The 12,010-nt window shown below is 36.1% G+C and overlaps 1 protein-coding gene across 3 annotated transcripts in view; it reads left to right on the plus strand.

The window, feature by feature from the left end:
* The window catches only part of TSHZ3 (teashirt zinc finger homeobox 3), an 80,967-nt gene that overhangs the window by 30,991 nt on the left and 37,966 nt on the right, over nucleotides 1-12,010 (plus strand). The window contains exon 3 of one of the 3 annotated variants that reach the window (XM_075940156.1): nucleotides 2,411-2,489. The exons of the other annotated variants lie outside the window; for them this stretch is intronic. Within the exon in view, the coding sequence (XP_075796271.1) occupies nucleotides 2,450-2,489 (40 nt within the window). The 5' untranslated portion in view covers nucleotides 2,411-2,449. The remainder of the gene's footprint in view (nucleotides 1-2,410; nucleotides 2,490-12,010) is intronic. 3 annotated transcript variants of the gene reach the window in all.

The raw sequence follows: 12,010 nt of genomic DNA on the forward strand, positions 1-12,010 counted from the left end.
TATTGGGCTTGCTATCTGGAATATAACAAGGATAGTGGATCTGCTGGGGACAGGCCAGCTCTGTGTGAGGGGTTGCCAGTTTATTAATCAAATTTGTAAAGCTGCAGCCACTGCTTAGTCAAATTAATCTGTTTTGTCTTGGTCTATCACCGTGACTGTATCAAGATATTGACTGTATCAAGATATTAATCGCATAGTAATTGTTGTGTTTGTGGGTACTCTGAATCCCCCAGAGGAGACTCAGCACCTCCCAGAATCAGGCTTGATCAGTATAATAGAAAATCTACTTACACTATATAGTATTATTATGTCTAGTGTACAGTAGTGTACAGTATGTGTGCAGTACCTTTACTGCAAAGCAAATTTTGCCACTTCCAGCAGTACATGTTACTGTGACTGTTGCTAAAGAAATTGACAAAGGAGAGAAGTGCTTTCTGTAATGGGCTACTGCTGTTTCAGCCAGCTATTCTTTTAACAAGAAAGTAAGAGTACACTTAGTGGCTATTAAATCGTTAATTACAGTATGTACCGTGTTCTCTAAACACAAAGTACAGTTAACAGTTATCAGGAAAGGATATCTTTCCTTAATTTTGAAACTAAGTGCAGGATGTGAGTTTTCAAGCAGGAGCCACACACAAAAGTTATATTTCTTCCGATGGAGTTTATACCAATAGTTTTTCTTAATTATTCTTGATGTTTTGCCCATTATGCCATTAGCTTCCCTAAAGGACAGAGATAAATAGCCAGTATCCACAAGAACAAAGTGTGAACTGAAAGCATTTAATTATTGATATCTTAGTAAGTAAAGTTCTCAAATGATGTTGTCAAATTCTATAATGATCAGACAGCAAATAGTATCAGCTTGTTGAAATGTGTGGAACAGAAGGCATAGTACCTATAGCTCTGTGAAACCAGCACAATAGGTTTTCTGAATTCTCAATGTTTATCCAGCATTCATTTCCACAATGTTTTTTCCTATTTTTTAAAAAAGGATTTTATATTTTCTTCATTTTTCTCTTTGTTTTAACTTTACTCATTATTTTTAAACCTCCTGTATAAACAATTAAAGAAACATACGCTTTCCAAATGAGTCACTGGAGAAATAGCAAAGGTTGTTCTCATTAGCGTAAGTATAGTATTATAGTCCATTTATCTTTTCAAAATGCAGGTGACAATGCTAACATACAATAGATAGCTATTTAATCTATTCTGTTGGTAGTCTGGGTTAAGTGCTTCTCTCCTGTCCCCTGAAATACAGGGAATAGAAGGAACATTGTTTTTAAAACTGCACTCAGAGTCTGTATGGGAGGGGATTGCAGCCTCAAAGGTTAGGAACAGAAACCTGTCTTCCAGGCCCTCAGAGCCTGAAGATCTGGAGGGAAAATAGGCAACATCTAAGAGTTCCTAGGCGTACTGCTTGCCAGGCCTGCTACACAAGCTTTCCTTGGCTGCTTGAGCCTCTTCCATGATCTCTATTGCAGTTCTTTTCTCAATGGCCACATCTATACTGGCATGATTTTCCGCAAATGCTTTTAACGGAAAAGTTTTTCTGTTAAAAGCATTTGCGGAAAAGAGCGTCTAGATTGGCACAGATGCTTTTCCGCAAAAGCACTTTTTGCGGAAAAGCGTCTGTGCCAATCTAGACGTGGTTTTGTGCAAGAAAGCCCAGTTCGCCATTTTCGCGATTGGGGCTTTTTTGTGCAAAACAATACCGCATTTGCGCAAGAGGGCTTTTGCCTGAATGGGAGCAGCATAGTATTTCCGCAAGAGCACTGACAATCTTACATGAGATCATCAGTGTTCTTGCGGAAATTCAAGCGGCCAGTGTAGACAGCTGGCAAGTTTTTCTGCAAAAGCACTTGCTTTTGCGGAAAAACTTGCCAGTCTAGACACAGCCAAATAGAGAAAATAGAGAGTCCATGGGGGAGATTTAATGCAGGTTCAACCAGCGTTACTTCATGTGGATTTTCAGTTGGGAATCTGCCAGGTGTGACGGAAGGTTACTCCATGGAGTGGCTTCTTCAGCTTGCTTCTCTGTCTAAGGCCTGACATGCTCTCCCAAACCAGTGCTCTTCGGCTGTGTGGTGTATGTTCAGAATGGGTTCCCTACAGAATGGGTAGGGCCATGTCATTAAGCTGTGGGTTATTAGGACTTCCTGGTCCTCTTTCCTTTCTTTTTCTTTACAAGGGAATATCTGCTTTGCTTCATGAAAGATTGGGGATTGAATGTATGATGGCTAAAATATCTGCAAGCTTAACTTAGAAAGCAAAGTAGGTTACCTGAGTATATACTGAAGTAGTTGACAATTACTTGAGTATATATTTGGACTTCAAATACTGGAATACTATTTATCATTAATATATTTAATTAAAAGATATTTTTGTGTTCCATTTTTTCACTCTTTCACAGGTGCTACAAGTTTCATGTTTTATAGCATTAGATCAAATAATGCAGATGCTTGATTTCATACATTGGGACATGTTGCCAGGTTAGTTTCTGAAAAAATAATATAAGTATTGTAGCTTTCTTTGTAATTATATCATGTAAACTGTTCAAAATTGTATTCAGTTTTTATTTTCAGTGATTACATACACTATGTATATAGAAACCTGGCCAAAGCACTGATGCTATTAAAGAACAAATAATTTTGTAAAAACTCCTCTTAGTTTAATGCCGATACTACTTATTAGTTTTCTGTATAGTGCATTGCAATAGGATTGAAAACGTGTGTTTTTTGAAGCGTTGTGTTGCCCATGTTTTAGCTTAAATCTTAATTATATAAGAATGATATTCAGTTAAGATGTGTTTAGGATTTAAAAAATACTAGACATGTCATGAGTATGTATATATTAGTCAGTGTACAGGGCACTGTGTTGCTTTTTCTGGGAGGAATAGAAACAAAAAAGTTTGTATTTCAAGCTATTCTTGGCCTGGACTCAATCCTGTATTATGAATAGATTTTAAAATATGGGTAACAGTTTGAGATGGAGTTGAATCAGTACATATGATCATTTGCCTTGAAGGTCTTTTGCCATCTCCACTCTCAGCATAAGATCTTAACGTGAAAGAAAATATAAATGTAATAATTGTTATATTCTAGCTTGATGTTTCACAAAGACCAGAGAACTTTGCTTTCTTTTTCTTTTTCTTTTTCTTTTTTCTTCTTCATACACCAGAGGCTTTAATTGCTTTAGTGATAGTCCCATGACTTAAATAACTTAAATGTTGATAAGATATATAATTTGTACTGAAATGATCTATTTGAACCTGCTCTTATTACAGGTGTAGAAGGATGCTTCTAATGTGAGATGTCACATCTGCAGTACCTCTGTGCAGCTACTGCAAAACAAATATTGTAAAGGAATCTGTGTACAGCATGCAGCACAGTAGGTGACGTGCTGGAAACATTATTTTGAGCTTTGTGTAAATAATATTTAAGGATTATGAAGTAGTTAATTTTTTAAAATGTGATAGATGGTATTATGGTAATGTTTTGGGACATCTCATCAGCATTTTCCTAAATGTTCCTCTGAGATAAATAACTGTGATTTCTTCACTTTCCCAGGCTCTCAAATGTCAAAATCAACTCATTTATCTGGGATCTGTGTGTACATGTCCCCAGGGATTTACTTTCTTCATGATATCCTAAATAAGTTGTACAGTGTACCTTTCATCAAACACAAATATTGCATTTGCTTACTAAACTTGATCCCGTTTTCTCTGTTTCTTCAGATTACTCTGAACATACTGAATCTAAAAGAGATATGATGGATTCCATATAGAAAAGACTGTGTAATAACATAATGTACTTTACACAGAATCTAACAGGATTTATGATTTCCTTTTTATGTATTATAAATGTTTCCTTTGGTGTCGTTTATCTTGGTGGAAAGACTTATAGCACATTTTTATGGGGGAGGGGGAGGAGGTGCATACCATTATTTATATTTATTATGGCCGTGATTTGTGCTAGGCACTGTACAAATACATAGGAAAATATGTTCTGTGCCTTGAAGAGCTTACAAAGTAATATAGTTAGAATTATTTAATTCCATCAAAATATTTAAACTATTTTTAAATACTGAAATGCAATTAGCTTATGTAACATCTTACTGTGGAGGAAATGGACTATTTTGACAGTGCTCTTTATTACAGCAAAACTTCCTGCAAGGTTTCTTGCCATTATCAGGGGTTTATTATCTGGCTCTAAAAATGAATTTTTGGCTGAGTCTTGGCACAAGACATTTTTTAGAATTAAGTTCAGGGATAGAGTTTTCAAAGCAGTCGGATACCCAAAACTCAAATCGAATGGAAGCCTGTAAATCTAATAGAATTTGGGCACCTACCTCCCTTACACTCCTTTGAAAATCCTAACTTAGAAGCAAAATTATCCAATATACAGTTCTTCAAACTATACACCTGAAGGTGAGGTTTACTAGTTTAAGATGAATGGTTAACTAATTGTGTTTCAAGTCTTGCTGTACACACTGAGGAAAATGTATAAAGCAGGCTTTTTAGACAAAAAAATACCTTGGCTTTTATGACTGTAGCAGGGCAAATTTATTAATTATTGCTGTCAAGGAGCTACATTCAGGAAGGCTGAATAGGTAAAGTATAAATTCCCTATATGTTAAAGAAAAGAACATACAACCATCACTCCTTTATAAAAGCTCTGCACATGCTTGCTCTTTCTCTTTACTTTTTCTTCAACCAGTATGCAAAACAGTGATTGAAACCGAACTCCAAAGTGTTATTTCTTTAAACAGGCCTTGGGTGACTGCAAATAATGAACCCAGGTCATTACAGGGGCTACTGAGTCAAACAGGCTAAAACCTGCATTTGTGAAGTTGGAACTGAAATTTAGCTGGTGGCTAATGTATGATGTGGGCTTATCAATGTTATTAGTTTGGTGGAAGAGTTAGGAGGGCTATATAGTTTATCATTTCGTTGCGGTCAAAAATTCCCAACCATGGGCAGAGGAGGGGTGTGCAGGCTTTTTGTATTTGAAAATACGTCCCATAGAATCTGTAGATCATCTTGCATTTATTTGTCAGATTCGAAGAATACTAATGATATTTGCGCTGGTATAGCACTTTGTATCATATGTTCTCTCAAAGCATTTTACAATCATTAATTAATTAATTCAGCATCAGAACATGAACTGCAAGCCAAATTCTCTGTTGGTGTTAATGGGTGAAATTCAAGATTTTCAGTGGAGCAATATCTATTTTTACACAAGCAGAGAATTTGACCCAAAGTGTATATTCTGAAGTATGTACAGTGGCATATTACTGAAGTAATTTTAGATAGGAATAAGTAGAAGGGTAGAGAGATAAATTAAATGGGCAGATGCGATTCAGCAGGTCAGTTCAGAGCTGGGAATGAACTTCAAGTTTCATGCTCTGAGTCCTATCTGGTCACATTTAGACAGCACTCATGAACACAGATACACTTCCATAGTCTGGTTTCTTTTAAAGCCATTACAGTCTATAGGTTAATGAAGGCCAATAGACTGTAATATAATGATTTTTTTGTTTATGCTTTGTACTGATTGACAGAACCCAATACTCTTTAAGGTTGCTACTAAGTATATGTATCAAAAAGTGTCACAGTTGTAAGCCAGCCAATCCTCAATATTTCAAAGTGTGGAAATCAACAGGAAGGACAATTCATAATTTATCTACCATCCCATAAATTTCTTTTAACTGTTTATTTCCATACTTTTAAATGCTTGGTTGTTTGTTAATTATATTTCTTATTTTCACATTTACAGACTTTAAAAAAGATGACAAAGTTTTGATCAGTTGGTTGTCCTTATTTTTTCAAACTGGGAAGTGGTGGGAAGGGTGGAAGAAGACGATAGGTGTAGAGTTTAGTTGATTGAAAAGGCCCACAGACCTTCCACCTCTCCTAGGCTGTGTCTAGACTGGCAAGTTTTTCCGCAAAATCATCTGCTTTTCCAGAAAATCTTGCCAGCTGTCTACACCGGCTGCTTGAATTTCCACAAAAGCACTGACGATCTCATGTAAGATTGTCAGTGCTTTTCCGGAAATACTATGCTGCTCCCGTTCGGGCAAAAGTCTTTTTCCAAAAGACTTTTGCGCAAAAGGGCCAGTGTAGACAGCACAGTACTGTTTTCCGCAAAAAAGCCCCGATTGCGAAAATGGCAATCAGGGCTTTTTTGCGGAAAACCGTGTCTAGATTGGCCACGGACGCTTTTCCGCAAAAAGTGCTTTTGCGGAAAAGCATCCTGCCAGTCTAGACGCGCGTTTCCAAAAATGCTTTTAACGGAAATCTTTTCCGTTAAGCATTTTTGGAAAATCATGCCAGTGTAAACGTAGCCCTATAGTTTGAAGTACCAGCATGCTACATGCTTTCATATTATGAGTTCCAAGAGGCTCCTACCTCTCTCAGATTGCACTGCAGAGTGGATTCCTTAACATCCATAGGGTCCTCATGCCTTCTAAATCTTCTTGCTCTAAAGAGCTTTGGACACCCAGAACTCACTAACTCCCAGTGCCTCAAGCACCCCTGTCAAGGTTTGGGTGAACCACAAGATTCCCATTTCTCTTTTGTTGCTTCTCTTTATAGTCTCTAAAAATCACCCATTGACACCTGTTGACTTTATATAACTCTTGCGGACTTTATGAAACATTATCTGTTGTTATCAAATAATAATTCTGATTTTTGCAAATAAATCTTTTAGGTTTGTTAAAATGATAAATGTATGTAGCTATATAATCTCTAATCCTGTATAACTGTAAAATTTGGTAGCATAAATACTAACAGCTAACTTGACTGGAAAACTTCAATACTTATGTGGATTTGTTTTGTTTTGTTTTTTAGCTAGTGGGATCCAATATGTTTGACACATTGGTTAAAATGACATCAACTTCTCAGAAGTATCTTTTGTGAGTCAAGTTGTAAGCAGAGTGAAATTTGGTTACACCTTCAGTTAAGAAACTACTACTCAGTGGCTCTGATATTTCAGGCAATTTATAAAGACTTTTAACTGAAAAAACAACTTGACAGCTTTCTCTTCATACTTGGCACAAGAAAAGTTGGTTGATATTCTGCATTGTGCCCATTATTGCAAGGAATCAGCACAATCTAGATATGGATCTTTCGGAAAATATAGCCTTTTCCGAAAGATCCCTTATCCCTCTTAAAGATCCCTTAACCCTCATTTTAAGAGGGATAAGGGATCTTTTGGAAAAGGCTTTATTTTCCAAAAGATCCGTGTCTAGACTGGCACTTTTTCCCGGCAAAGCTCCGAGCCGGAAAAAAGCGGCAGCCATTTTTATGCTAATGAAGCGGGGGGATTTAAATCCCTGCTTCATTTGCAATTGCGATATGTCTAATTTGCATCCCTTTTACAAAAAAGGGATGCAGTCTAGACACAGCCAATGGCTAGATAATCAATCCAAAATAAGGACTAGAAGACAGGTCCTTTAGCTCCAGAACATGATCCCTTGCAAGATGAAGCATAGCAATATCTTTCTTCCAGAGATGAAGTACAGGGGGACCCGTACCCTCTACCTTGAAGCCAGCTGGTAAAGAGAAAACTCTTATTTCACATTCTGTCCATTACACTTGAGGTATGTCTATACTGCAAACTTATTTCGGAATAAGCTATTATGGAAAAAAATACTCCGAAACAGTGCGTCTACACTACAGGGAAGCCTCGAAATTAGTCCGACACAGGCTCCCCTAATGTGGATGCGATATCTCGATTTAGAGCCCCAGGAAGCACTACGGAGTAATTACTTTTAATGCCCTGGGGAGGAGCTATTTCGAAATAGCAGTGGAGTGTCCACACTACAGGTATTTCGAAATAGGTATTTCGAAATAGGCGTTATTCCTCATGGAATGAGGTTTACAGAAGTCAAAATAAGCTGTCCATTATTTCATATTCATTTTGAAATAATGGAATTGCTGTGTAGACACTTGCATTGTTATTTCGAAATAACTGTGCTGTGTAAATGCACCCTTAGAAACAAGAGTCATTTACAGTTTTGTTTACTAATGACTCATTTCTTCAGAGAGAGTTTGTGCTTGAATTTTTGAGGAACCTTACTATGTGTGGAGAGTTTGAATAAGTATCAATAAACCATTTTTTCAGCTAGAGAGACATGAGTCAACCCCAAGTCAATATTTCAAGTTGGGTTATTTTACTTAAGGACCTGCAGTTCAAATATGGTTTGGCCAATACTTCACAGAAACATTCCATTTCTCTTCAGTTCAAGGTCAGTATTTTCCACGCCAATCAGTTCTGCTCTTCATGTTTTTGGGAGCATGTATAATAGAACCTGTTTGCATTCTGAACTCTGAAGAGACACTTGTCTCTCCATTACCATGTTGACCAATGTTAATGTCTGTTGCCTTTGTAATGTATTGCATGAAGCTGAATGAAGCTACTGTATATAATCAGAGATAGTGATGTCACATTGGTTGCCTGGATATTTGCTCTTGTTATAATAGGATGTGATTGCCTTTAATATCTGTGAAATGTTCCTGCAGTTATTTGGGTCAACAGTTCACATTTTAGTGCCTCCTCCTGCAATGTTCAAAACTTCCATTGACTTCAGTGGGAGTTAGGCAAGTGGAACGACTACCAGTTCAGGCTCATAAATACTAACTGACTAGGTATTTTTATAATAGGCTGTAATGCTGTAAATCTACCTATTGGATCAATATAGTGCACCTCGGTGTCAGGCTTTTCCTCAGCTTATAGCCTGAGAAACTGAGCCATGCACTGAGGAGATCTGTGGGAAGCAAGTGAGGACTCCTTGTTTCCAAGCTAAGGAGTTGTTCTACAGCTATTTTTTGTAGTCTCAGGGCAGCAAGTTACACAATTACTCTGCTTGTGGGCATGTATAGGGGAGAATGGCTTCATATAACTGGAGATCCCTTGGTCCTGTGTGCATTTCTTGCTAGGACCAGTACTACACCCTTGTCTGTGGACTTACACAGGGAGTCCAAGTGAAGCTGTGCATTATGGAACCATGTGACAACTTCCTTTTAACTTGAATCCTTCCTGTGCACCATTGCTGGTCACAGCCCTAGGAGTCTGTGAGAAGGGGAAAGGAAAGGCATGATTTGCCTTTTAGAAGTGTTTGTGTGTCTTCTATAAAAACATTTCTATTAATGCTCTATTAGCTCAATATCATCCTCCCTGAAATCTTCTTCCATGTGTACTGTAACCACAAAATACCCAAGGGCCTATGCTGTTTTGAAATGAAGTACCAATGCATAGGGACCATGATTTTTAAAAAAGTACTTTAAACTTAGCTTTATAAAATGTATATTTTAAGAATTTTAGACACACATATTTAGCTGGCCTGTCAAAGCTCTCTTACTCTTCTGCGATTACAAGATTTACTTTTGTTCTTTTTCCTTTACAAAACCTTTCGGAAATATATATATTAAAAAATCAAGCTAATTGCTAGGCTTGCATCGGTATGTATTTTGTATAAGTGGCTAATGTACTGGCACATACCTGTGCAGCCTTCAGCTCTACATGTAGCATATTAAAGTGCCTTCTGTTTTATCTAAGAGCAGGTTCAAGGGCCGAATATTTGTTTTATATCAAGAGCGGGCTGTGATTCATACTGAAATAAGAAAGTTTAGTGCTCAGAGATGAGACTGCCATGAACTCTCATCTTATTTGAGCTTGGATATTATCAGAGTCTCCAATCACTCACTAAGACTTTATGGAGATTGCAGTTCGGCATGCACTTTCATGCTGGTCAACTTTTAGTATTAAATCCTCTTTTTTTTTTTCTTAGTTCTGAAATGTCAGTGATACAAATAGGTATATGATTATTCCAAAAAAATTCACCTGAAGCCTAGAAAAATCTTACTGGAAATAGTTGTTTCTTTTATAAAACAATTATGAAAACTATATGGATTTTAATATTTGTAGATACAGGAATTTTTTGTTGTGTTCATAGTGGTATTTCTTTAATGATAACATGATTGGTTACTTTTAGATATCATGTGAAAACATGTATGCATCAGCAAGCTACTAAGTCATTGACCTTCAATTGGCTTGTTTTTTTGTTTTTAATTTTTAAATTTAATAATCTATTACTTCTGTAGATCTTATTTCCAGTTTAGTACTTCAGTATTTATCCTCAATTTTAAGAGAAGGATCGGTATGTTATCAAGTGAAATAACTGTTTTCCAGTCAGAAGATTAACCCAAACTAAATACAAATTGTAAAGAACTACAGTCGGATATGTTCTACTATATGAGAATCAGGATAGTGTGCGTAGTTGTCAGTGAAAGCTGTAAAGATCTGCAAGTAAGCTATAAAGTTCCTAATACATTTTCAAATTTGAGCAGTACTTACAGGATTGGACATTTGTCAGAATAGTGTTGGCCAAGTCATACACTTTTTGTCATAATAGGCTTCTGTTAATAGACTTTTTATTATTTAGATTTGGCAGGCTTACATACTTCTATTGCATGAACTTCCTGCTAAGTTTCTGAGCTGTAGTGGGTTTATGACATAATTGTTCTATATGTTGATGATATCTTTTATCATAATTGTTTTTCATTGTTTTAATAAAAGAATAAGAATAATAGGACACATTGTAGAAGGTAGATTTTTATTCTATTATTCATGATACTGAAAAATTACCCAAAATAATAATAAAAAGTTTAGTTCCAAATGTGACTAATTTAAATCAGTTTATACAATGAACGAGCTAATGATCTTCAGTCTGGGGAGTTGAGATGCTTTTATACAGTTGGTTTTTTTATGAATAGAATTGTACGAAAGTTCCCATTGTGTAGTACTGTGAGTTTTGTACAACCATCCTTTATCAACAGATGGCAACCAGCACATGAAAAATAATTAAAAAATAAAATGAAAAGAAACCCAGAATGAATTAAAGTGCTTCTTTGCGTTGTGATCTGCATTTTTGGTTTAGAATTTTTATGGTGAATTGCCATATTATCTGTTATATCAGTTTACAATGAGGCTCCTATCAGACATAAAACAGATTTATAATACCATTAAAACACAATATCAAAGAATGAATAAGCAATTCAATAAAATTACAATAACACCAAGATAAAATGAAAGCCTTTTCAATAACAGTTTTATGCAAGAACATTTTGCAGATAAATATGTGTTTATAGATCTTTTAAATGCACATTTATTATACTGCTCCTAATAGAGCCATAGGGGTTAATTTTTTCTGTATGTTGTCTTTTATAAGTGGTTCAAAAGGCAGCTGCAAAACTCTTCAATAGTCTGTTTTGTATCTTTGAATTGATTTTGGTAAAGGGAGCATTTACAGTACCACAGTATAGTTTGTACATACAAACAAGTCAATAGGAGCTTGCCTTATGCTGCAACATACACCATACAACCCTGTCAAAATTTAAAACTATATTTGACCCCTCCAAAAAATCAAATTAAAGTAGCATTTATTTAAATCAGTTTTCATGAATATTTCTAGATTTGCTTTCACATTTACATTTTAATGCTCTTCATTGGTGATCAAGGAAATCTTCTTCGACCTGGTAGACAATTATAAGAGGGTATCTGAAGGAGGCTACAGCTGTTAGGTGAGTAGTTCTTGCTTGCTACAAAGAGAGAGTGAGAGGAATCTAGCTTCCGCAAATGTTATGTTGCTATACGTGTTATGTCATGCAGCAGTCATGATGTCTAGCTCAGTGGTGTCTTAATTACGCATCCTGTTTACATCCTTTGTTTTTAATTTCAGCACGTAGTTTGTAGGCCTTCTGTAATCATTGGCATCCTTTCCAATATGGTCAATGTGTCAGGAAATAGAAGATCTCACATAAAGGGTGTGTAGCTAAAATGCGAGGAAGATCTGTCTTAGATGATATTTTTAAAAATTTGCCTGAGTCCATTTCCATCCATCATTTCCCCCTCACTATTAGTATCAAGGTACATTTACACCTTACACATGTTCAAATATTCACCAAGAAGCAAATCTTCTTGACCTTGATACCATGTAGATAAAATGTATG

Source organism: Pelodiscus sinensis, chromosome 12 (assembly GCF_049634645.1).
Source record: "Pelodiscus sinensis isolate JC-2024 chromosome 12, ASM4963464v1, whole genome shotgun sequence".
In the NCBI taxonomy this organism is placed as follows: Eukaryota; Metazoa; Chordata; order Testudines; family Trionychidae; genus Pelodiscus; species Pelodiscus sinensis.